The 27,119-nt window shown below is 47.1% G+C and overlaps 1 protein-coding gene across 6 annotated transcripts in view; it reads right to left on the reverse strand.

The window, feature by feature from the left end:
• Positions 1–27,119, reverse strand: part of MTSS2 (MTSS I-BAR domain containing 2) — a 79,591-nt gene that overhangs the window by 22,840 nt on the left and 29,632 nt on the right. For 5 of the 6 annotated variants that reach the window (XM_061593818.1, XM_061593817.1, XM_061593821.1 and 2 more), the window contains exons 2-6: positions 26,034–26,095; positions 23,807–23,880; positions 7,039–7,123; positions 3,363–3,454; positions 3,034–3,108 (exon numbers count right to left, since the gene is read on the reverse strand). In XM_061593818.1, coding sequence (XP_061449802.1) covers positions 3,034–3,108; positions 3,363–3,454; positions 7,039–7,123; positions 23,807–23,880; positions 26,034–26,095 — 388 coding nt within the window. Of the gene's footprint in view, positions 1–3,033; positions 3,109–3,362; positions 3,455–7,038; positions 7,124–22,120; positions 22,316–23,806; positions 23,881–26,033; positions 26,096–27,119 lie in introns of those variants that run through there. The other variant, XM_061593822.1, reaches the window with a different exon arrangement.

Here is a 27,119-nt window from a genome sequence, read left to right on the forward strand (position 1 = left end):
CGTGTGGCAGGCACCAGGCTAAGGAAGGCTGCTCCAGAGAGAGAGATTGACCCAGACTGTATGTATAAGAATTCAAGCTGCTTTTCAGTTTTGTGTTGAACTGCTGAACAACAAGCGTGTGCTGTTTGAATGTGGTTTTTGATTTCTCTTTTTAAAGTTACAGTGGAACATATGAAGCTGTCCTACACGGAGGCAGGCCACTGGCTTGCCAAGCCAGGCAATGGCTCTGCAGGGTCTCAGGCAGGCAGGCAGGCAGGCAGGCGGTGGGTAGCGGTGGTGCCCTTTTTAAACTGGAGATGACGCAGATTGAACGGGAGACCTTCTGTATACAACGCAGCTGCTCTACCACCAAGCTACAGCTCAGGAAAAGACACCAGTTTTACCTTTTCTGCAACCCCAGGGAGGTCAGGTTTGGATGCAATTTTTCCAACTCCATCTATTTATTTATTTATTTATTTATTATATTTCTATACCGCCCCATAGCCGAAGCTCTCTGGGCGGTTCACAACATATAACATCCAATATACAATTTAAAAACATATATTAAACTTAAAAATTATACCAAAAATCTAAGGGATTTCTTCTATTCTTGTATTGAGTGCCTTCTTCCAAGACACTCAGAGCACTGTCTTTAAAACACAGCTTTACAATCGCATCGTAAGGGAGGATAGGCTGAGAGACAGTGGGTTTCCAAGGTCAGGTGAAGCCCAGGGTTGATGCTCTCAACACTTGGCATTTATTTGTGTGTGTGCATGTGTCTACAAGGAGTTCTGTGGCACCAGCCCTTATATCGTGTGCTGGGCAGCATAACAATAACGATCAAGAGGTGAACTTTTCTGCTTTGCATGCCTGGCACCCTCCAGATGTTTTCGCTCACAAGTCCCATCTGCCCCTGCCTGCACAGCCAAGAGTCAGCAACATCTGGAGGGCAGCAGGTAAGGGGGAGGGAGGGAGGCATGGGGATTTTGGCACATCAGGGGCTTGCCTAGTCTGCCTCTGGGGCTGGGCTAGTCTGGGGTTTGGGCTAGCATGGAACCTTCCTTGCCAGCAGACCAGAAAGAGAAAAGAGGTGGCTTGGGATCAATTTCTCAAGCCTCAGATTTGGATGGATCAGGTGGCCCAAGGCAAGCCGCCCCTCCTCAGCCTCAGCCTGGCCATACGCAATGCTGACTGGCCTTACGGGAGCACTGAAATAATGAACGTCAAACACTCTGAACGTAGTATCTCCATTCTTGCCACGAGGCCCGCTAGCACCCTTCACCCTGCTTGACAACTTCAGGGGGCCCTTCAGCTTAACCCTCCTCCCCACCTCCTGCACCTCTTATGTTTTGTTTCATCTCAAGCCCAACCGGAGCTGAGTGGAGGGAAGGAGGGAAGGATGGGTTCACAGGCAGGTAAAGCAAAGGCCACGGAGGGCTGAGGGTTGCCTGGATGAAGTTGGGATGGCAACATTTGACTTACCAAGTAGCTCTACAGGAAGGATGTGGAAAGGAGGGGAAAGACAGAGAGAAACAGAGAGAGAAGAATGTGTGAAAGACAGGCTGATGTACAGAGCCATCTCCTCACCCAGAATGGGACCCCCACAACCCCCCCCCAGCCATCACCAGGTGTAATTGCCCCCCTCCTGCTACAAAACACCTGCAAAATGACTTTCCCTTCTGTTCATATCTCCCCCACTGGCAAAAGTGAGATTTGCAGCAGTACTCTGAGTACCTTCCCTGGGTGTGTGTGTGGGGGGGGGGCTGCGGGCAGAAAGCCAACTGGCCTTTGCCTCAGGCCCAAGCCAAATGTCACAGTTCCCCAATAATCCACCTTGTGTGGGGTGGCCAAAGGACTGGAGCAAGGCAAAGCGACTTTGCAGCCCACACCGACTTGTCCAAGGCCTGACCAGGAGCCCTTGGCGGCTGTGTGAGCTCCCAGCGTCCAGTTTGGGCTGCCTGCAGGAGCCACAAAGGGAGCTCTCCATATTCAGGAGGGCTGAGAACAGGGTGAGGCACCACAGTGGAAACACCAACATGGCTCTCTTCCCATGACAAGATGCAGCACGGGGGCTTGGACAGGCCTTATCACTTTGGCCACCCTCCTGCTGCCACTAACACCCGCCGACACACACAGTCACCTTCTGAGCTTCCACTGTGCGGAGCAACAGCCTGTGTCCACACAATGTCTGGCTTCAGGACAATATGAACTGGACAAGGCTTTGAAAGCAACTGTTCCTGCCCCCCCCAGCACCCCCTGTTGTTAATCACCCAGCAACCACTTTTCCACAAGACCAGGGATGAAGACTAGATGACAGCCGGAAACTGAAAACACCAACTGGAGAATTCCGGCTGCAGAAAGTGCCCCTCCCACCCACGCCTGTTCAGGCTCGCTAGCAGACAGAGGCAGGCAAGCTTCCTTCCACCCCTGAAATCCACCACCACCCTCTGCAGACAGCTGGGCCTTCTTTCTCTGTGGGGGTTTAAAATGCCTCACAGCTTTGAAGGGGATCACCAGCTGGGAGACATTTGCACTCTGCGCTTGAAATAAGTGAATAAATCCAGATTCTGCACTGAGCAAAGCTGAACGCTGTGAGCCTAATCACTCGACAACTCAGCCACCTGCTCTGATTTCTGTTGTCTCAGCCGGGATTGCCCACCCACACTGATAAGCCACAGGGGCTAGAAACTCCCCCCCCCATAAAACAGAATGCACAAATTCCCAGGAAGCTGACTTCAAGACTTGCTGTTAGTTCACAGAATTTCAGCGTAACACAAAGTCCTGACAGTGATCTGTTTCACCAGAGGAGCAGACAGTCCACATGGGACATTATGCCACGAGGAGACCTGTACCCCACTTTCACCAGGGTCCCACACTGCCGTGCACTTAATTTGATTATTAACGCAGGTCTTTGTGCCATCCGTGCCATCACCTGCACTGGGAAACATTCACTGCTAAGGCAGCTGCTGTTCAGCTGACCAAGGGCAATCCATCAGCTGTCACAACCAGAGCGAATTGCCCTTTTGGCCAGAGAGATCCTGACAGACATCTTACCTTTGCGAGCTTTCTTCTGAAGTTTCAGCGTGTCAGAGGACTTCTTCTTTATCTCATGACGGGCTCGTTTGTATTCTGAGGAGAAAGGAACCAGGAGATATGTGGCCTGACTCCAAGTGCCCGGTTCCTGTGATCAACCGCTTGGCAAGGGGGCCCAAGGTCTCTGACACAGCGTGAGAGGCTGCTGTGCCAAGGAGTTGAGATTTCACTCCCGGCTCTCCTTCCCACCCCCAGCCCTGTGGTCCTGGCAGTTTAGCTTTGCCTTGCCTTGCTGGCCTCTGAGTGTAACAGGCTGCCCAGGCTCGTCAGGCCGTCTTCCTTGGCCTTACCTTTTGCATGATCTTTGTCAAGCTGGTTAGCTGTTTTCTTCCAGTCTTCTATCCGGTCCTGCAGGGGGTTAATCAGGCTCTCCATCAGGGCACTATGGCAAGGAGAGGCAGCAAGAGAGGGAGATGTGGAACAGAGGTTTTAACAAACCCCACAGCTGCAACTTTCTGCCTGCCTATAGATTTCTGGACACTTGAAAATTAAGAGCCTCCTGCCTGGCAAGGAGTGACATTCTAGCTCCTTAGCCAAAGTGGAAAACGCAAGGAGACCTGACCAAACGGATTCACTAATTTGGTAACATCAGCAGTAGTCATCACAGCAGTGCTGTATTGCCTAAGAGACGAAAGTGGGCCCCTAATAAACACACCCTGGAGGGAGGTTTTTAATGTTGTGTAAAAACGAATTTTGAAACAAAGAGGGTGTGTTATAGGGTGGCAGGTTGAATTGGGGAGGAAGCTTCATCTGCTCAAACGGACTTCCTGGGGCCAAAGGTCAGCACCACCCAACCCCTGTAGGGAGGTCCCGAAAAGGAGGGGATGCACCAATGCCTCCTTCAAGGCAGATGGTACCTCCACCTCCTCCAGTGAAGCATTAATCACTCCCTGGGCCCACCCAGTCAACCCCCTATGGCAAGCTCAAAGAAGCCAAGATGGGCAAGGGTCAAGGGGGCAGGTGGTTGGCCACACTGCTTCAAGCAGCTTGTCCACTTCTTCAAGCCTCACTAATGTAAACTGATACAGCACAGATGCCATAGAGCGTGCTCTGGATGCCTCCACTGGACTTGCTCTAACTGTGGCATCCGACTCTGTCTGAATCTGATCGATTTTGTCCCTAAAGTGCCTTGCAAAGTTGTTACAGCTGCCTCTGAGGGTGTCAGAGCAGTGCTTTCTTGGCCAGATGGACAAATGCCCATTCCATGCCAAAGCTCTTCCACGTAGTTACTTGTGGACACAATGGTGGCAGAGAAGTAAGCTTCCTTTGCCACCACCAGTGCCACGTGATAGGCATGATGGATGCAACCTTTCCCAGGTTCAGACTTAGATTTATGCCACCAGCACTTGGGCCACCAACCCTCTTGTTTAATCGCATGAAGATCCCTGGAGTACCAAGCACACCTACGTACCCCACAGCAACAGCAGGGGTACTCAGGAATGATTGTGTCGATGGCTCTACACATCCCACCATTCCACAGAGAGCCAAGGGCCTCAACAGGAGCACCAGCCATGTCAGCAGACACCACCACTGTGAACCACAGAACTGGAAGGGACTTTGGCAGTCATCTAGTCCACCCCCTCCTTAACGCAGGGTCTGCAGTGCAGGGCTCTGCAACTGCAGCACCCCTGACAGGTGGCTGCCCAGCCTCCACTTAACCACTTCCTCCAGCACAGGACAGCCCACGGCCACTCAAGGCAGTCTGCCAAACAGCTCACACCATTATCAAGTTTCTTCCGCGTGACTGACAGTCTGTCAGATATTTGAAAACTGTTGTCACATTTCCCTGATTCTTCTCTTTGCCAGGCTAAACTGACTTGGCCCTTTCCACCATTCTGGACCCCTCCCTGTCCTGGCTGCCCTCCTCTGAGCACACTCACCAGTTGGTCAACGCCAGTCAAATGTGGCAACCATAACTGGACACAGACCTTGAGACACTGGCCCTGAAGAATTCAGCGCTTCTATTGCTTCCCACAGTCTGGACACTCTGCTGCTTCTCTTAATGCAGCCTAAGATTGCATTCACTTTTTTTGTAGCCTTCTCACACTGCTGGCTCCTGTTCAGCTCCACTGGGCAGATGAAAAGCTGCCAAGGCAGGTGCCTCCCCACCCTATGCAATCAGTGCATTCTTTTCTAGATGCTCTCAGACTGACTCCTTAATGCTTTTTACTAGAATGTGATCCAATGTTGACATCAGGCTAACTGGACTACAGTTTCTGGGATCTGCCTCACCTGCCCCACCCCCCGGCTTCCCTCTCCTTCTGTCCTTCTGTCTATATAATGCTTCTGCCCCCCTTTTCTCATTGCTATGTTTGTTTTGAACAAATTATACCTTTCATTTCCTATGTTGCAGTCATGAATCTCATTCCACTGAGTCTCAGTGCCTGGTTTGTCCCTTCCTATAGTACTTTATTATGACAGCCCTCCACAGGTGTTTGTGCATTTGCACATGTAAGGGGGGGTATTTACACACACACATCCCAACACTGATTAACCATAATCCCTCAATTTCCAGCTTTCATTTAAAATAGGAGTTACGTTTGTAGACCCTGAGGTAGGAGACAAAGTGTCCTGGCACTATTCTTCACATTTTTGGGTGAGAAACTAGCCCGCTCCCACTTTCCGTGTTTTGCTCCTCCCCCCCACCACAAAAATTCCTGTGGATGCCCATGGGGTTGTGTGCCTTTTTTGGCTAACTGCTGCATGAAGGAGGAAGGGGGGGGAAGAGAGAGGCAGCAGAAAGAAAATGATTGGCCCATTACCAGCTTTTGGCCTCTGCCTAACCTGGCATGTGGGCCACCAAGAGATTACCCACAAGGGAGCATGGCCCTTAGGAGCGAGCAAGGTTCTCCCACCTCTGGTTGAAAGCAATTATAAATTTGTACTATTACTCATTTAAGCAACCATATGATACCTGATTCTGTCATTTTTTAATCCAACTACCCAGGTCCCATCTGCATTATCCACTTAAAGCAGGATTACACCAGAATTGTTGAACAGAATTGTTAGAAGACCCCTATTCCCCTCACAAAGCTTCAGTTTCCAGAGTTCCCTGGGAAGAGAGATTGATTGTTAAACCACTCTGGGAATTGTAGCTCAGTGAGGGGGGAATAGGATTCTCAGCATCCCTTAACAAACTACAGTTCTTTGGGGGAAGCCATGGCTGTTAAAGTGATACAATAGTGCTTTCAACGATGTATAGTGCAGATGGGCCCATAAAACGCCTTCTATTTCAGCTGCTCTGCTCTGCCATGCTGGGGGCAGATGCACAATCAATCTGCTTCACTCTGGCAGGCCTTGTTCACCTCTCAGCTTTCCAGAGTAGCGTGGCTCCTGTTTTAATGCTGCTTCCGAGACTTGTGAAGTTTAATTTATGGTGCAGCATGTTTTGGCTTCAAAGGACTCTGCATGTCATCCTCCTGCAATTCCATGCAAAAGACTGATGCTGAAGGCTGGTTCCAGTGCTCTGCTTGGATTAAGGACCCTTCTCCCATAGTGCCCCCTTCCACCACATTCATACACATAACGTGATCATACAAAAATCTCAAATACATAGTAGCCCCAAACTCATGATTTTTACTCCTCAAAGGGGGGAGAGACTGCACAATTCAGTACTCCACATGAATAGGCTTCCATGATGAGCTTGGTGGATGGGTACATGCTCCTCCACTGGGGGAACAGGGTTTCAGCCCAGATAATCATCTGAACTAGACCAGAGAGAGAGAGAGAGACTCATCCAGGGCCTGTGGTCGAAGTGCTCCAAAACAGTTCAATAATCCATTCACTGGACTGTAATTCCTCTGCAAGCTGCTTGAGTTTCTACAATTCTGAGCGTCCCTCTGAAGCACCTGCTTGCCCAACCCAGTTTCTAAGGCAAAGGTGACTCTCCCCACTTTTCTCCCTAGAGAGGGAGCTTGAGGCTGGCAAGCCCGCATCAGAAGCACAGGAGTCTGGACATACACTTACTTGGTAAATTGCCTCAGTTTGGCTTCGATGCTGCGGTGCCGCATACACATCCGGGTCAGTGCTGAGCCGATGTCCCTCGTGGCTCCTGAGGTGAAAAACCAGCCCTCGCATTAATGGACAATGGTCAAGAAGGACCTCAGAAGAATGAGACATGATGGATGCTTCTGGTCACCTCCTTTGCTTTTCCTCTCCTGTGTTCAGTCAGATGGCATGAAAATGGAAACCCAGAGAAAGGAGCTGAGAGGTCACTACAGGCTGAGAAGGGCAGACCCCATGGATGTGCGCGTGCGTGCGTGTTTGGACAGAGTGAGATTGCACCGGCTGGTGACATCAGATCGAGAGGAGTGTAGGAGGAAGGAGTAACAAAGGGGGATTAGAAGGGTTCTCCACTGACTTTCCTGCATACAGGCGTCATCTGTTAGGGTGGGTTCACACCATACATTTAAAGCACAATGATTCCACTTTAAACAGTCACAGCTTCCCCCAAAGAATCCTGGGAAGTGTTGTTTGTTAAGAGTGCTGATGAAGAGGAGGCTCCTATCCCCCTCACAGAGCTACAATCCCCAGAGTTCCTTGGGAAGAGGGACTGACTGGTCCACCACTCTGAGAACTGCAGCTCTGCAAAGGGAGCAGGGCTCTCCCAACAAGTCTTTACCAAGCGACAGTTCCCAGGATTCCTTGGGGGAAGCCATGACTCTTTAAAGTGGAATAAGACGAGCAATAAGAAAAATGTACGGTGTGAATGCAGCCTTCCTCTAGCCAGACCCTGCAAGCTGTTTCTTCCGCCTACAGTTGAGACCCAGCCCTTTGGACATCCATTTTCCTTTGAGAGAAGAAGGTGGCAGGCTGGGGATCTGAACATTGGCCCAGGCCTGACTTGGGACAGACTCCTCAGAAGCACCTGCCTCTCCAGGCATTATGCAGTATTAAAAAGTTACCACAACAAATGCTCATAGGATACATAGCTTTGTGGTGCATCTCCTCCTCAAGCATTTTGAGCTCTCTGTGGGCTCATCTCATCCCACCCCAGTCGTCCCATAAATACTTCCTCCCCTCGCTAAAGGCTCCTCCATGATTCCCTTAAAGCTAGACTGAGTCACTTGGCAATAGCTATAGCCCAAGTGAATCAGTATACCTTAGGAAAGAAATCACAAGGGCTTCCATGACAAATAAACGCTTAATGCAATCTTTAATCTTATACAGTGGAGCTGCAGGCTATATTTGTAACTTAAAGAACGCCAGAAGTGTCTTTCCAAATTGGAAACTCAACAGCAAATGCTTTTCTATGTTAGAAAGTGAAAAATGTGATGCATATATTGAGGCAACCCCCCCAACTTTACATATACCCTGATGAGGTCTGAGACTGACCAGGAAAGAGATCCAGTGTAAGTGGATTCTATTATAGGGATCATCAGGAATAGCACATAAAATTGAAAGCGTGCAGCACCTTTCCTCTGGGAGAAGCTAAAGGTTTGGGAGGTTTTTAGACAAGGAAAAAGGCAACTAAGAAGGAACATGACAGAGGTTTATAAAAATAATTCTCTGGTGTAAATAGAGTCAACAGACAGGCAAGTTTTCCTCTCTCTCACATAAATCTAGAACCCAATAGGGTCATTGGCAGCAGATTCAGGACAGAGAAAAGGAAGAACTTCACACAGCACATAATCAATTTATGGAATTAGCTGCCACAAGACTGGTCACCAGCACAGATGATTCCAAGGGGAGATTAAAAAAATTCACGAGGAAGGAGAGGGTTAGTAAATCATAATGGCTCCACGTTCAGGGGAGGATGTCATGGAATGACCAGCTGCTAGGAAGAGAGGTGGCTTTCCATACCTGCCTGTGAGAAGCAGGGGCAGGCGCAGCTGCACCCGTCTTGCTCTGACCCAACAGGGCTTATGGGCTTGAAGACGGAGGGCAGAAAGGGAGGTCCTCATTGCCTTGAGGATTGTGCAAGTGAGCAGTGGAAGCTGAGGGTGTGGAGGGAGTGCAGAGGCAAGGCGCTTCATGGAGCAGCAGCAGGACAGAGCGACCAGAGAGAGGGCAGGCTGGCCAGCTAAGCCTGCGGAACTCCCTCCTACCTGAGATTAGGCAGGAACCCTCCTTGCTGAACGTCTGGTGCATGACTAAGACTTCCTTGTCCCAGAAGCCATTTCAAGATAGAGTCCGGTTTCATGATGAGTTTTTATTGTTTTATATTCTGTATGGTTTATTTTTGGTACACCACTTAGAAATGCTAATGATTAAGAGGTATAGAAATGCCTTAAATAAATAAAATACAATTCTACACATCTATTCTAGTGCATAACTTGCCTCTAGGTTTTCTAGAGTACCGTGCTTCTTACTTTCAAATCTTGCAATGAGCCCCATATGGTAGCTCAGTTAATTACTTCTTGGTTTTCTAAACACAAAATGTCAGTGCACTACTTCCCCTCTATCCCCCAGACAACCGCCTATTAAGCACCTGATCCAGCCAAGTTAGGCTGCATACAGAATATGAGAAGACTCCTGCTCTATCTATCCAAAGATCTTTTTTCCAGGGGTGGGGAACCTTTGGCCCTCCAGATGTTGCTCTAGTCCAGCACCATGTTTTGAACAATGCCCACCAGACCTCTTGGGAAAACCTAACCCATGAAGCCAAAATCCCTCTCCTGCAGCTGGTATTCAAAGGCCATTAGTAGCATACGGCCATCAGGGCTTGTGGCCACTGACAGCCTTACCCTCCATGGATTTGTCTAGTCTCAGTGCTGAAAGTGGGGTCAGATGAGGCTGGAAGCCATCTCCTTTTCAGATGAATATTGACCAGCTCTAGCCTAAACATCCCACTTGCTTTTTCCTCCTACTTGAAGCCACCTTCACTTCCTGTTTGAGCCCGAGTTGGACATCGTCAAAGCCTCTAGGCTAGGACTGGGGAGGGCAGCTATGAGAGAACTAGAAAAGGTCCTCAAATGCAAAGATGTATCACTGAACATTAAAGTCAGGATCATTCGGACCATGGTATTCCCGATCTCTATGTATGGATATGAAAGTTGGACAGTGAAAAAAGTGGACAAGAGAAAAATCAACTCATTTGAAATGTGGTGTTGGAGGAGAGCTTTGCGCATACCATGGACTGCAAAAAAGACAAATAATTGGGTGTTAGAACAAATTAAGACCCTCTGTGGCGCAGAGTGGTAAGCGGAGGTAATGCAGCCGAAGCTCTGCTCACGGCCGGAGTTCGATTCCAACGGAAGGAGGAAGTCGAATCTCCGGTAAAAGGGGTTGAGGTCCACTCAGCCTTCCATCCATCCGTGATCGGTAAAATGAGTAAAGAAAGGCCGGGGAAGGAACTGGCAATCCCACCCCATATATATGGTCTGCCTTGTAAATGTCGCAAGACGTCACCCTAAGAGTTGGAAACGACTCGCACTACAAGTGCAGGGACACCTTTACCTTTTTAGAACAAATTAAACCAGACCTATCACTAGAAGCTAAAATGATGAAACTGAGGTTATCATACTTTGGACACATCATGAGAAGACATGATTCACTAGAAAAGACCATAATGCTGGGAAAAACAGCAGGGAGTAGAAAAAGAGGAAGGTGAAACAAGAGATGGATTGATTCCATAAAGGAAGCCACAGACCTGAACTTACAAGATCTGAACAGGGTGGTTCATGGCAGATGCTCTTGGAGGTTGCTGGTTCATAGGGTCGCCATAAGTCGTAATCGACTGGAAGGCACATAACAACAACAAGAAGAAGCCTCTTTTAAAGGCATCCAAGTTGGTGGCCTTCACTGCATCTAGTGGGAGTGAATTCTATAGTTTAACTATGCGCTGTGTGAAGGAAAATTTTGTCTGAATCTTCCAACATTCAAGCTTCATTGGATGAAGGGAGGAAAAAACTCATCCATAATTGTAAGGACACCTCTATCATGTCCCCCCAAACTAACTTTTTTTCTAAACTAAAAAGCCCCAAATGCCCACCAACTGAAAAGTCTCTAAAATGCCCTTTCCGCATGGGGGAGTTGCTCCATCCTCTTGACTATTTTGGTTTCCCTTTTCTGCATCTTTTCCAGCTCTATTATATGCTTTTAGTTATAGGCTACCACTATCAAAGGCTAACAAGTGGCTACTAATCTAGATTGAGGGTCATACCTGATGGATAACGGCAATTTTGGTTTTGTCCATTGGGGGCAGCAGTAACCACCCTCTATCTACCTTGAAGATGAACCAGTCTTTTACAGGGACCACCCATCAAACTGCATCCCCCACAAAGCACAGACTATGGAGCATTCTGGTGCCTGAGGGGGCTTAAAACAAATGGCACCAGCATATACTAATTCACATGGGGATCCAATCCACTGGGAAGTTATCTAGTGTAAGCTCACTGAAATAGATGTGAGTCTGCATTTTAAGGGGTGTTCATAGGAGACATCATGGCAGGCTGAACCTTGTGGAACACCACTAAATGCCTCTGCTGTCCTTGATAGCACCTGAAACCAATGATGGCAGGTGGCTGCCTCGCTTTCCCCCATGGCCTGAATCCTCTTTCTGTTCCTGTCATTCTATCTCCACTTGCTTCCGGCCACATACACTATCACTGCTGCTCTAGAACATCCTTTGCCAACTTGCTCCTCTCCAGATGTTTTGGACTACAATAGCTGTGCTAACTGGGGCTGATGGGAATTGTCACTCAAATCATCTGAATGGCACCAGGCTGGCAAAGGCTGCTCTAGAATTGAAGCAATAGTCTCTCTTTTCTATGAGATAAGGGTTCCCTCAAGTATGTTGGCCATGCCCTTTAAGCATTTCTTGGGAAGAACACATTATGTTATCATAGAACCATAGAGTTGAATACTTCACGCAATTTGGAAACTATACTTCTGTTAATGCAGCCTAAAATAGAATTGGCTTTTTTTGCAGCCACATCACACTGGTGGCTCATATTTAGCTTGTGATCAACAACAATCCCAAGAACCTTCTTGCATATAGTATTACTGAACCAAGTATCCCCCATTTTATAATGGAGCATTTGGTTTATTTTTCCTAGGCATAGATCTTTGCCCTTATCCCTGTTAAATTTTATTCTGTTGTTTTCAGCCCAATGCCTATCAAGATGACTCTGAATTTTGTTTCTGTCCTCCAGAGTATTAGCTATCCTTCCCAATTCTGTAAAATCTGATAAGCGTTTCCTGCATCTCCTCATCCAAGTCATTAATAAAAATGTTGATGAGCACTGGGCCCAGGACTAAGCCCTATGGTACCCCACTTGCTACCTCCCCCAGTTTGAGAAGGAACCATTGATAAGCACTCTTTGAGTATGATTCTGGACCCAACTGTGGATCCACCTGATAGTTATTATTATTATTAATTAATTAATTAATTAATTTTATACCCCGCTTTATGGCCAAAAAGCCCTCAAGGCGGCTTACAAAAACATGAATATAGCAATACGCACATCAATAAAATAATGTGATTCTCAAAATTAAATAACAAATACCATTATTAAAAGAAAAGAAAAAAAACATTTAAATGTGTCACGATGAGAGAACCGCATTCAACCAGGTTTTTTATACTAGATATGCTCTGCTCCGGAGGTAGGACAGTCTCAATTAGAAAGAACACAAATTGGCTCTTCTTCAGCTTTTTGAGGACCTGATCTTCATGACTCCCAAAAACGCCATCCTCCATTTTGTAACTTAGAGACAAGAGACCTTTCATTTTCCTCTTCATGCTTCTCTGGTCCTGTTTGTACGCAGCAGCCATGTTGGTGATAACAATCTCTTTCACTGCGTTCTGCTGCTCCTGAACTGCAGCTGTAAAATGATGGGAGGACGCTGGTTTTGAAGGGACTAGTGCCTTGTAGATAACGGATGTTAGTATCTGAATAGCTGAGTAACCATTCCTTAAACTAATCTTAAGCAAGCAACAATGTCAAGGGTCAAGCACAGCGTGCATGTGAGTTGCTTGCTTTGCCCTCATGGAAGAAGAAATTGTAGCAGATACAATATTTTAAAGAGACAATTGATGGAGCTTTGGTTGTGATCTCATCCTACCTTGCATGGAGAGCGCTACTGTACTTATCCTCACATCCAGCCCACATTAGCGAGCTTGCGAATCAGAATATCATGGGGCACTTTGTCAAAAGCATTGCTGAAGTCGAGATATATTATGTTCACAGCATTCCCACGGTCTCCCAGGGAGGTTATGAGATAAGATTAGTCTGGCAGGATTTGTTCTTGACAAATCCATGTTGGCTTCTAGTAATCACTGCATTGTTTTCAATGTGCTTATAGACTGACAGTTTTCTAACCTGCTCCAGAATTTTCCCAGGGATTGATGTCAGGCTGGTCTGTAGTTCCCAGGTTCCTCCTTTATGAAGACTGGGACAACATTAGCCCCCCTCCAGTCATCTGGCACCTCACTCATCCTCCATGATTTCGCAAAGATAATAGACAGTGGTTCTGAGACTTCTTCAGCCACTTCCTTCAATACTGTAGGATGTTCATCAGGCCCTGGAGATTTGAACTCATTCAAAGTGATGAGATATTCCTTGACCATTTGTCTATCAATCTCAAGTTGCAATCCTGCCCCTTCAACTTCATAGACCCTCTTGGGAGAAGACTGAGCCAAAGTAGCAATTGAACGTTTCTGCCTTTTCTTTGTCATCTGTCATCATTTTGCCATCCTCATTGTGCAGATGTACCACTATTTCTTTTCTGTCTTTTACTATGGATGTACCTGAAGAAAGCTTTTTTGTTGCTTTTGGCATCTGTTGCCAACCTCAGCTCATTCTCAGGTTTAGCCTTCCTGATGCCATCCCTGCAATTCCGTGCTGCCTTTTTGTACTCTTCCTTTGGGGTCTGGCCTTCCTTCCACTTCCTATATGTATCCTTTTTTGTTTTCAGGTCACCTCTAAGCTTTCTGTGAAGCCAAATTGCTTCTTCTACTGTCTTCCCCCTTTTTTCCTTGACAAAATTGTTTGCCATTGTGCCTTCAGATTTTCCTTTTTTAGAAACTCTCACCCTTGTGCTCCTTTTCTCAGTAGGGTTGCTTGCTATGGAACCTTACTTATCTTTGTTCTGGGTTTATTAAAATCGGCTTTCCTGAAGTCCAGGGTATGCGTATGGCTTCCAGCATGGAGCATAGGTCCATGCGGGATGTCAGGTGCACAGGCAGGGCCATATGACACCCATAATCCAGAGTATTTGGTGCATTTGTAATGGAGAAAGCAGCATTAAAGGTCTATGGTCATATGATGGTGGCAGGTTAGGATCCAAGTAAGGAGCTGGGTCTGATTATGAGAAACCATTTCAATCTGATTCTAGGCCTGGGTTTGACACTGAAACGGCCTTTGCTGTCCTGATGGAAAAGGCTATTTTCTTCTACGCCTCTCAGTGGCTTTTGATGCCATTGATCATGATACCTTTCTGGATAGGCTCTCTTAACTGGGAGCTAGAAGCAGTGTTCCAGTGGTCCAGCTCCCACCTGGAGGATTTCAGAAGGTAGTAAGGGGTGTGTGTATGTATGTGCACATACTATGGCTCAGCCGCACAACATTTATGCCATGGGATTTTATCTTGTCTCCCATGCTTTTCATAATCTACATCAGGTACGAAGAACCTTTTACCCTCCGGATGTTGCTGAACTGCAGCCCCAGCAGAAATGATGAAGAAAGTTGTAGTTCAGCAACATCTGGAGGGCCAAAGGTTCCCCACACCTCATCAACACGAAACTGTTGGAGAGGCCATCTAGGGATTTGGAGAGAAGTGTTACCATTATGCTGATGACACCCAGTTCCATTTCTGTTTCTTTTTCATCTCACGCAGGTGAGGCAGTGGAAGTGGCAAAATTGGTCATGACCACCCATGAACTGAAATTTAGTCTAAGTCAGACTGAGGTTCTGTGGCTTGGCAATTCGTCCACCCATGGCTGTGGTAGTCCAGCTTTTCCTGAGTCAGTTTTTTACACAGATGAGACAGCAGCATGTTACTTGCACAAGATTGCCCTTGACAAAGGGTTCTTTGATACCCGAAACAATTACCACTCTTATTTTTGGCTGGTTGCTGGTTCGGCACTTCAAGGGCTTCCATCACTTTGCCTGCCGTGCATTTGGGGTACCTCCCTCTTCGCTCTCCCACAACAACTGTGGCATCTCCTGGACCAAGGGGGGGGAACCTCAGCTCAGGGGTCAAATGTGGCCCTCAGGACTCTTGCCAGACCACACTCTTCACTAGCCCTGTCACAATCCTGCCTCCTTCAGGCTCTTTGAAGCCTCAGTCAAAGCTTGTAGGTGATCACATTTTGTGGCTCTAGAATGATATAGTACTAAAGGAAGTCTTTAAACCAAATGCCTCTATGGTTCTCTGAAGGAGAGCAGGAACAGGAGTTTGGTGATATTTATATAGTCCGTGCAGATGTTGATGGTGACATTCTGCTTGGAACCCTCATCCACTATGAGCTGTTGAAAAGCAGGATTATTGAACCTTTAAAGTTTTCAGAATGCACAGTTCCAATTACACTTATATTAAAGCCAAATGTGTGTGGTGATTATAAATCAGACCATAAATCAGGCAGCACAGCTGGAGCAATAACCTATCCCCATAACTTAACGTATGTCTGCAGCATTAGCAGAAGGACAGCTATTCACAAAATAATATGTGAGGCATGTGTTGCTGCACTCCCTCTCACTGTCATTAGCTTATAGACCCAGAAAGCATATGGGCTGACTGGCCCTGGGACAGCCACCTTTACCTTGAGACCGTCACCAGAAGCAGAGAGAAGAGAAATGGGGGTGTGCGTGGATTCAAGCAGCTAATCTCGCTTGGCAAGAGTAAGGATTTTGAAGCAGAGAGAGTCCATAAATAATAAGTGAGAGTCTTTCCAGGCCAGTGGGGAGCTCCCTCCCTCTTGGGAGGACCTCACCAGTCCTCCACTGTGTCTCTTCAGCCTGCCACCGGCCTTATGGCCCAGTTCCTTTTACTAGTGCTCACTATGCGTCAGTGGCCTTTCTCCTGGACTCCAAGGGAGCAGTGCCATTTTCTGCTTGACCTGGGGTACTGCCAGCTAATTCTCTGTAATCCCAGTGGGTCCACTTGCAATTATGTTTCTGGTTCTGCAGCAGACCTGCTGCTTTGTCCAGCTTGATCTTCCCTGGCAACACTCTTTGGTGCTAGGACATCAGAAGATTACATCATTGTGACTGATGCTTTGTTGCTTCTTGGAATTTGTTCCCAATCTACAATGGCAAAGGAACCCAATTGTGTGTACTGCTTATAGAGAGTGCCCTAACACACACACCTAAAACTCTCCAGCAACAACAAGCCACATTATTTAATTAACTAATTTATTTATTAGATTTATATCCCGCCCTTTCTCCCAGTAGGAGCCCAGGGCGGCAACACATAACAGGAATGTGGACACTGGGACCAGACCCTGTGGCAGACTCAGATGCCATTTCTGCCCCCATGTCCTCTCTGGCAATGCTATACCAGGAGCTGTTGTTGATGATGATGATAATAATAATAATAAATTAAATTTCTATGCTGCCCAGCTTAGCAAAACAAAGAACAAAACACCAAAAACATCTTTAATATCTTAAAAACATATTTTAACAAAGGTTTGCAGCATTAACAGAAGGACAGCTGTTCACAAAATTATACATAAGGCATGTGTCGCTACATTTCTTCTGTTCACTGTCATCAACTTATAGATTCAGTAAGCAGCCAATCTGTAAGCACCTTGATAACAATGCAGTGATTACTAGAAACCAACATGGATTTATCAAGAACAAATCCTGCCAGACCAATCTTATCTTGTTTTTTGATCAGGTAACCTCCTTGTAGACTGCGGGAATGCTGTGGACATATCTCGACTTCAGCAATGCTTTTGACAAAGTGCCCCATGATATTCTGATTTGTAAGCTAGCTAAATGTGGGCTGGATGGGACAGCTATCAGGTGGATCCACAGTTGGCTCCAGAATTGTACTCAAAGAGTGCTTATCAATGGTTCCTTCTCAAACTGGGAGGAGGTAACAAGCGGGGTACCATAGGGCTCGGTCCAGGGCCCAGTGCTCTTCAACATTTTTATTAATGATTCAGATGAGGAGGTGCAGGGAATGCTTATCAAATTTGCAGATGATGCAAAATTGGGAGGGATAGCTAATATACTGGAAAACAAAAACAAAATTCAAAGGGATAGGCTGGAGCATTGGGCTGAGAACAACAGAATGAAATTTAACAGGGACAAGTGCAAAGTTCTACACCTAGGAAAAAGAAACCAAAGGCACAGTTATAAGATGGGGGATACTTGGCTCAGCAATACTACATGTGAGAAGGATTTTGGGATTGTTGTTGATCACAGGTTGGATATGAGCCAACAGTGCAATGTGGCTGCAAAAAAGGCAAATGCTACTTTAGGCTGAATTAACAGAAGTATAATTTCCAAACTTCGTGAAGTACTAGTTCCCCTCTATTTGGCACTGGGTAGGCCTCATCTTGAGTACTGCGTCCAGTTCTGAACACCGCACTTTAAGAAGGATGCAGACAAACTGAAACAGTTTCAGAGGAAGGCAACAGGGATGATCAGGGGACTGGAAACAAGTCCCTATCAGGAGAGACTGAAAGAATTGGGCATGTTTAGCCCGGAGAAGAGAAGACTGAGGGGAGATAGGATAGCCCTCTTTCAAGTGCTTGAAAGGTTGTCACACAGAAGAGGGCCAGGATCTCTTCTCGATCGTCAGAGTGCAGGACACAGAATAATGGACTCAAGTTGAAGGAAGCCAGATTTCGCTGAACATCAGGAAAAACTTCCTAACTGCTACAGTGGTACGACAATGGAACCAGTTACCTAGGGGTGTGGATGGGCTTTCCAACACTAGAGGCATTCAAGAGGTAGCTGGACAGACACCTGACGGGTATGCTTTAAGCTGGATTCCTGCATTGAGCGAGGGTTGGACTTGATGGCCTTATTAGGCCCCTTCCAACTTTATAGAATCATAGTTGGAAGGGGCCTTGTAGGCCATTGAGTCCAACCCCCTGCTCACAGCAGGAAATCCACAGCTAGAGCATCTCCCGCAGATAGCTGTCCAGCCTCTGCTTGAAGACATCCAGTGATTATGATTCTAAGTTATCTTTCAAAGTTCACATTTCTCCCAATTTTCCAATATGTACAAGTATGCAGTGGCGTCACTAGGGTTGGTGTCATCCAGTGCAGTAACTCATGGTGTCACCCCCCATGGACCTCCTCCCGTACCAGACCATACAGAATCCTTAATAATTTTTTTGTACTAATGTTACTCGTAAATCATAATTCCCATATATCACTGAATGTAATGGCAATAGTAGTGACATAAACAACTAGCAAAATTAAAATTACACCTTTAAATTACAATATCATACGCACAGCCTAAATGTATTTACATTTATACATAGTTTCATGTGGTTAAAGTGAAAATTTGGTAAGAAAACAATAGAATTGGAAGTAAAAATGTTTAAGAACTACATCAAAATTATGAAGATAGAGGAAAAAACCCCACCGCAGCCCAGCTTCTCTATATCGCCAAGCACGGGGCCCTCCAAAGCTCCATAGGATGGAGAAGTTGGTAGAAATCTGTTAAGCATAGCCAGGAGAGAGAACTGAAGGAGGAAGTTTCCTACCTCCTCTCCTACCTCTATGTGCTTTTCAAGGCTCAGGTTGATTATTTGACCCTTGGAAAAGTGACGCATGAGTGTCTGTGTGCATGCACTTTTTCTCTTTCTGTCACTTGAGTGTGTGTGTGTGTGTCATTCAGGGGAGGGGGAGAGAAAAAATGAGAGGGGAGACAGGGAAAGAATGCCCACGGCACTTGCTCAAACATCCATATGTGCCCACTGGTCTAAAAAACTTGGTGACCCCTTCATTGGAATAAAGTTAGAGAAATGTCATCTTTGAAAGAGTGTCTTGGTGACGACAAAGTACGCTAACAGTCAACTGTTGTCTGCCGCTTGCCTACAGGGCACCTGCCCCATTGGTTGAGCAGTTGTGACATCATGGAATGTTCTCAAAGGATTCTAAATAGTCAGGGAAAAGGAGTCAGCAATAGAATCTTGACAATCCAGGGACCCATTGCATGGTCTGGGAGAACCTGTTACTGCAACATAACGGACACAACAGGAAAGATGGGTGAGAGGTATCAAGTGGTGGGATGGTATGTGAGAATCCTCTCTAACAGAAATGAGAATACAAAACCATTGATAGCTATAGATTGTTTTATGCCAGGGTGGCTAAGCTGTGGTTCTCTAGATGTGGATGGACTCCAAATCCCATCAGCCCCAACTTGCATGGCTAGGTATGATGGTAGCTGTAATCTGACAGCCACCCCTATGTGCAGGGGTGTAGTCGTCCAGGGTCCTGGTGGGTCTTAGACCCCTTACTGAGCAAGGTCCCAGAAGGGTCTCTTTGTTTCCAGGATCCTGTGAGGCAATCTGCATAAAAGGGGAGTGTGTTAGCCATTGAGACGAGGCTTCTGACATGCTTCCTTGTCCTTTCCTGCGGATTGGAGCCAATCAAGAGTGAAAAAAGGTGAGTCAGTCACTGAGAAGACTCTTCTCATTATCTAACACACTCCTCTTTCATGCAGATTGGCCCCTAGGGATGTCTGTTGTTGTGGGAGAAGGCATTAACGAGGATCTCATTCTGAACCCAGCAGCGAAAAGCAGGGGAGGGGAGTGGCTGTGACTATCACGAAAGGACCCTACACTTCTGAATCTGCCACTCCGCTATTGCCTATGTGCCTTTCTCAATAGTGCCTTCTCACTGTGCAACACTAGAAAAAGACAGTTACACTTCCTAGCTCCAACCTGCCTTTAATATTTAGAATTTTATGAAAGGCCCTCCACCGAACTTTTTTCCTTGAACTCATTTATGCTCCTGCTTAGCTTCAGAAAAGCGACTGTAACAAGCATCCTGAGACCAGTTGTGCCTGTCCCAATTCCCCCCCCCCGGCTATTTTATAAAGCCCATGTGTGCCACGGAAACACACATGGGCCCGCAGGAACCCCAGAGGTACCTTTTTAGCTTTTTTTTTAATGCACAGATAACATTTCAATGAGAAAAAGAGAAGTGATTTCATCATCCTCATAATCATTTTCTTAAAAGAACATGTTAGCAAAAAAAGCACTTTCGCTTTTAAGGGTCTGCCCTGCTTCTGAGAGGTCAAACACAGGAAGCACAGCCGATTAAAGCGAAAAGTGTGTGGCGCGTGTGCTTGGCATCGGGAGCACACGTGACTTGCACCCGCACCGGAGCCGGCTTGGTGCAAGCAGCTGCTGCCCTTGCAAAGGGAAGCGAGCAAAGCGACGAAGCTCTGCCAGGCACCGTGCAAAAGATGGCCTTGGGAGCAGCGTGTGCAGCCCCGGGCCCACCGCGCGCACCAGAGCAGAGCTGCATGCAGCTGGCCGGGATCCGTTTGCTGCTGCCGCAGCCGTTGCAACTGCTCTCGGTCTTTCTCCCATCTGCTTTGCATCCTATTGCACATTCTCTCCTGGCAGTGGCGCTCTACTTTGCAGCTGCACAGCTGGCTAAGCAGGGAACATGGCGCCAGGCCCTGGGTGTCACCCGGTGCGGTCCACACCCCCGTAGTCACGCCGCTGCAAGTACGCATATATTATGGGGGAAATGTGAATATAAAAGCTAATATCCTGGAGAACAAAAACAAAATTCAAAGGGATAGGCTGGAGCATTGGGCTGAGAACAACAGAATGAAATTTAACAGGGACAAGTGCAAAGTTCTACACCTAGGAAAAAGAAACCAAAGGCACAGTTATAAGATGGGGGATACTAGGCTCAGCAATACTACATGCAAGTAGGATCTTGGGATTGTTGATCACAAGCTAAATATAAAACAGTGCAATGTGGCTGCAAAAAAGGCAAATGCAATTTTAGGTTGCATTAACAACAGACTAGTTTCCAGATTGTGTGAAGTACTGGTTCCCCTCTATTTCACACTGGTTAGGCCTCATCTTGAGTACTGCACGCAGTTCTGGACACCACACTTTAAGAAGGATGCAGACAAACTGGAACAGGTTCAGAGGAGAGCAACAAGGATGATCGGGAACTAGAAACCAAGCCCTATGAAGAGAGACTGAAAGAACTTGGGCATGTTTAGTCTTGAGAAGAGAACATTGAGGGAAGATATGATAGCACTCTTCAAGTACTTGAAAGGTTGGCACACAGAGGAGGACCAGGATCTCTTGTTTGATTGTTCTACAGTGCAGGACATTGAACAATGGGCTCAAGTTTCCACCACCCCTGCATATATGCATAATCAAAGTGACTTAACATTTAGCCGTACAGGACAAGAAACTGGCTGTCCATCCAATATTGACCATGAAATGTTCCCACCCTCTATTCAGCAGGCCTGAGATCTCTTGAACACACCTGTGGCTTCCTCTCCTCCTCGGCTCCTAATGCAATCACATCCAAATGCAATCAAGAGGCACACCCATTCATGGGCAGTCTAGATCCATGAAGAGGAAAAGTGCCATGCAAGAGGCACCATGCCACCTTCTGGGAAACACCTCAAAACCATTAAGAAACTCCACCCAAAAGAAACATGCACCAAACCCTCTTGCATTCCCAAAACATGCCTGTGCACTCTTCAGCCATGGCAGGAAAAGGGAAATCCTGCCTGCACTCCAGATCCCCTTCTCCTCCTTTATTTCAGGAAAACCACATGTATTACAGGAGTGGAGAACATCTGTGGCCCTCCAGATGCTGCTGGACTCCACCTCCTACCAGCCCCAGCTAGCATGGCCAATGGTCAGGGTTGATTGAACCTGGCGTCCAGCAGCCGGCTGGCTTCCCAACCCTGCTTTAAAAGAAATCCCCATCTAGGCTCCTGGGTTCAGTCTTGCTCAACCTTCTGCTTGTTATCTCAGCCTACTCCAAGTCCACCCTTTTTATTTTGCATTTTGCAAGGGCTCCATGGGAACTCAAAGCATGCCTGTGCTTATGTGCCCCCTTCATAACCTTCTCCCAGGAAGGTTTCCTCTCACACGGGGGCTCAAGGGGATCTACAAGAATTCAGTTTTTCCCATTTGCCTTAAAAAAAGACCTACCTGCACTCTAGGTTCCATCCTCTCTCTGTTTTTTCCCCTTTTGCATTTTATTTTCTTACATTTCTTCTGCCTTAAAACCCAAGGGATCAGACATGCCGCTCCAGGTGGCCTCCCATTCAGGAGCCAGACCAGACCCAGGAATCCAAGCACATATGCCCTACAGACCACACTCTGGGACTGTTTCCTCTCCTCACCCCACCCCCTCCCAGCTATCCAAACAAGCTATTTACAGTTTGGTTCCCTTCCCTAGCCCCATTTGGTCCTCCATGTATCCATCTGGCACCTACCACCCTTCCATCCCCTTATTCTGTCTTGCCCTCCTCCTCCTCCTCCTTCTCCTCTGCGGCACCTTGCTCCATCCTATCCAATTCTCTGCTCACTTTGTTTATATCTTAAACCCAGTAACTCATGGCCCAATACAAACACTGCCCACTTAGATTATTCTGTCAATGTTTCTTTAAAACACACACACATATCAAACACACAGACCAAGGTTGGGGCTTGACCAAAACCACCCCATGAGCGTCGTCTGAGCTTAGGGTGCACACACTCAAGTGCTACTATTTGAAGGCCCAGTGATAGATCAGCCCTCAGACACAGACTTGTGCCTTCCACATGCAACAAGACATTCAGAATGTCTCTCATTTGTGTGTAACCTGAAAGGGACCCTCCCTCCCTCCTGAGGAGCGAGTTTCCCCTGCAGCTGCAGCACCCACCCAGAAATGAAGGCTGAAGCAGCTGAGAGAGAGATGGGCCCATTGATCACGGGGGCCTTAGAAAGAGCACTGCTGGAAAAGTAAGACTGTGATCCCACAAACATGTTTGGCTTAGCAGGGGGGCTGATGTGTAAGAGACCTAATTGCTCTGTTTTGCTTTAAAATGTGGATTTTGTATTGTGCAATTGTTACTGCACTTTTTGTATTTTTTTAATTTTGTAAACTGGTTAGAGACCTCTTTGATGTATGAGGTGGTATATAAATTACCTAAATAAATAAATAATGGGGATTGCCACAGATGACATCAAGCCTGATCTATGAGACCACCAAGAAATTAATCTCTCTAAGCAGTACAATCTCAGGGTCTCCCACAGATACTGAATCCAACTTGATTCAGAACATATACACTTTATCTGCTGCTTTTCTCTTCTGTGAGGTTGTTAAGCGCTTCCACAGAATTAAGAAGGCAAGGTAGAAAACGTCTAATATTATTTTCGTCAAGAAAACATATCAATAGTTAGTTAATTAAGCCTCTGGAATACAAGATGAGGTGATGGCCACTAAACTCAGTGCCGCCGTACATGGGAACACTACGGAATCATGCACACACCCTAGCTAGCGATTCCTGGTACAACCCCGATGTTTGAACACATCTCTCTTGAGATTATCCTAGAGGCACCTGGCTGGCAGGCAGTGGAAGCAGAATGCTGGGCTAGACTGAAAGTGCAAGGAAAACCCACGCTACTTGGTTGCTCTTGAAGCACTCTGTAAGTACAAAGAGGGGCTAAAAGTGTATTGTGGGGTAGCTAAGCCATTGTAGGGAATGCCGAGCAAGTCCCCTCGGCTACTGGGCCTGCTGGTTCTGTGGTCAGTTTTCACACATGTTGTTTTGCTCTCTGCCATTAACTCCCTGGGATGGTTGGTTTTGCAGTCAGCAAGATTGTATATCCAAAAGGCTCCTACAACTTACCTCGCGCGTTGGTGGCCATGTCTGCTACTTTCTGGAAGGCATCCAGAAAGGCTACGGCAGCCAGGACAGTAGTCCTAAGATAAAAACAGAAAGAAAGAGAGATGTAAGAGATAAGGGAGTTTAGACTCTTCACACAGAAACAGCCCAAGACATTTTGCTGCCTCAAAAGGGCTAGAGGGGAGTCTCTCTCGCCCCACTCCAGAGGATCCTGGGACACAAGGCCCACTCCACTGTCAGCCCTACATTATTGGCACCTCAACCTAAGCCAGTAACACTGCCAAGACTCAGGTGAATCAGAGGGCGGGTGGACACAGCGGCTAATCATTCTTCTGAGAAAGCTGAGCCTTATGTGCCTTTTCAACCTTGAGGCCATCAGGGTCCTCTCACACCTTCCTTCAGGGTCCATTTTAAGCAGTGGTCTGGGGGACTCAGATTCATCAGAAGCTTATCAGGATTCCTGAATGAAAAAAATCCAAGTCATGGCAGACAAGCCACTGCTGGCTTGTTTTCTCCTCAACAACGCCCTCCCCCTGTCCCAAAGGCAGCACACTGTCCATTTCAGCACACCCTCTCGGCATCCCCAGGGTGACTGCAAGGCCAAGCCAGCCCGGCTCACAACCTGGATGGCATGTGCCAAACGCTTCTGGGACATGTGAGGGCCCCATGGCACACCCCAGGCGCCAGAGTGAAAAGGGTTGCATGCGATGGACCTATCCCCCAAATTTGCCCTCAGGTCACCTCCCTGCCCCTCAGCCCCCCTGCCCTTTCTCACAGGGCAACTGAGCTCAGCAGTGGGCTGTTCACATGGCCATCAGCAGGGCCAGGGACAAGCTCAGTAACACCTTCAGTAGCAGACGAAGTTGGCTTAGACCAAGTCAGAGACCGTCATTCCATCTGGCTCAGTATAGTCTGCACTGACTGGCAGCAGCTTTCCAGGGGGTTTAGGCAGGGGACACTCCCGGCCCTACCTGGGAGGACTGAACCTGCGACCTTTTGCATGCCAACCCCAAAGGAAGGCCCGAAGTTCCCTTTTACAAATGGGTCACCCAACGCTCCTTGTCAGGCAGAACCCAGAGCTTCAATCCCTCCCTCCCCAAACTAGCTCTGAGTCAATGTGGAGTTTCTCTGTGTGTAGAAAAAGCAGAGGAAGTAAAGAGCACTCTCTCAAGATTGCCGCGGAGCACAAAAGGCGCATTGGGAGAGTGGCAGGGAACACAGCGCACCAACAGCCGAGGCTGCAGAGAGAAACACAAGAGACTCTTTCACATCAATGGAAGTCTAAGAAACACAAGCGAAGCCGGGGGGGGGGGTATTAATAGGGCAACCACACAAGGAATATCCGGCTACTGCAACTGGCTGAAAGGGCTCCTTTATAGCAGCATTTGATATGCTAGAGGAGGTGGCTGGCAAGCTTAAAGGGGAGGACTCCAAAAGCTCTTAGGAGACAGTAAAGCAAAGGGGTGTGTTTGGGGACAAAGTGGTGGTGGTGGGGAGAAGAGAGGACCCCTTTTGGGTGTGCTGGACGGAAAGATGAGGGCCTTTTGGAGTCTGGATTGCTTGGAAGCTGACAGCCAATGACACTGAGGCTCTGAGATTTGGGGAGGGGGGTGCTGCAGCTTCAATCTAGATGTTGCAGTTGCCTTGCCATTCTTAAAACCAGCCTCTTTGCATCTGTGCCACTCATGGGAAGGAGGACACTGCTCAAAAAGACACTCCAGAGTTAGTTATATCACAATGTTGGTACCTTTATCTTGGATTTGAAAGGGAACTGAGCCTTGCTTTAAGCTGTTGGGAGTAAGTTAAAGACATGATATGGTGGGCATCTCCAGATGGTTTGGGATTTAATTTTATGAAACCAGCAGCAGGGAGGGCGGGGTTTAGCCCTTTCCCTGATCACAATCTCCCCCCTCCTTGCTGCTTTTCTCTCCATAAGTTACAAGTAGTCAATTTGATTGCAAGTTGGTGAAGGCTGGTTCACACTCTCACTATGTTCAACACAACTGCCTGTTTCATTTCAAAAGTATCTGAACAAGCAGCAGACACAAGGTTTGCTTCTTCAAGCAAGAGGGAGAGGGAGAGGGGGAGAGAGAAAAAGCTGACAGCACAGAAGAAGTTGGCCTCAGAGTGTCTCTTCATCATGATACGCATTCCCATGTGGCGAGGACACCTGGCTGGGAGAAAAATGGCAACTGTGCTGCTGTTGTGCCAGCTCTGTAGAGAAACTCACCGCAGCTGAGAGTGGAGTTTAGTTGCCTTGGAGTTGAAGTCTTCCCAGATGGGATAGGAACTCTGGAAGAGAGAGAAAGGGGGGGGGAGAGAGAAATGAGCAAACAGGTAGCTTCTCTGCCATTCACAGCCTTAGCCATCTGCTGCTGCCGCCTCGCCCCCAACATCACACAATCACAAACAGCCCATTTTAAATTCAGAGGGCTCCTGCGAAAACTCTCTTCCACCCTTTGACACAAGGGGGCCAAATGCCAGCCACATTTGCAACATGAATGCCATCACCCTGTAGGCTTTCAGTATTGTTCATAAATGTGAGTGGCCACCTCTGGTTTAGGACTGTTGCCCTCTCTTTGAGAAGAAAACTGGTCACAGCCAGCGGCTGTCTGTCAATTCATTTTTAAATTGGTTCTTGTTGAAGCTGAACTTCTGCATTTGGGAACTTGGTGGACCTTAACCATGGTTAACATCTGTGCTGATATTAATATTGTTAAGGCAAGTGATGGGTATCCCCCTGCCCCCACTATCACTCTCTGCCTTAAGTAGGAAAGGTGTATTTTTCCTTACACACCACTGCTAAGCAATACCCCTGCTTGTTCAAGCAACAGGTAGCCACAACCCCTCTGGTTTCTTTATTGCCCTTAAAGAACCCAGCTATGGACTGCTTCCCTGAAACCTGTAACTGTTTAAACCTGTAACTGTTTATCTCCTTGAAGTAAAGTTCACTGCCACCATTAGTTACTGTTTCAACCTTGGTGTACCTTTTGCCAATACGTGTGTTGTTTGTGACAGCTAGTCAGGCATGTGTTTAAACCAAACAGAATTTATTCAACAGATGTTGCAAACAAAAATGAGAATACTTTAATACTCAGGTTTAAAAAACATATGACTACAGCTTAAGGTTCCATAGTTTCCTTTAAGTAACACTTCTTAAGTTTTTCCTCAAAGAATGTAAGTCAATCCTGCCTACTCTACCCACTATGAGTCGCCCTTCCAAACAAAACTGACCCTAACCAACCCTCTCTTCTCAAATTCAAGGCCTACCTTAAATGCACAGGTAAAAAACACCAAACCCCTCCCCTCATTCACT

This window comes from Rhineura floridana, chromosome 13 (assembly GCF_030035675.1).
Source record: "Rhineura floridana isolate rRhiFlo1 chromosome 13, rRhiFlo1.hap2, whole genome shotgun sequence".
In the NCBI taxonomy this organism is placed as follows: domain Eukaryota; kingdom Metazoa; phylum Chordata; class Lepidosauria; order Squamata; family Rhineuridae; genus Rhineura; species Rhineura floridana.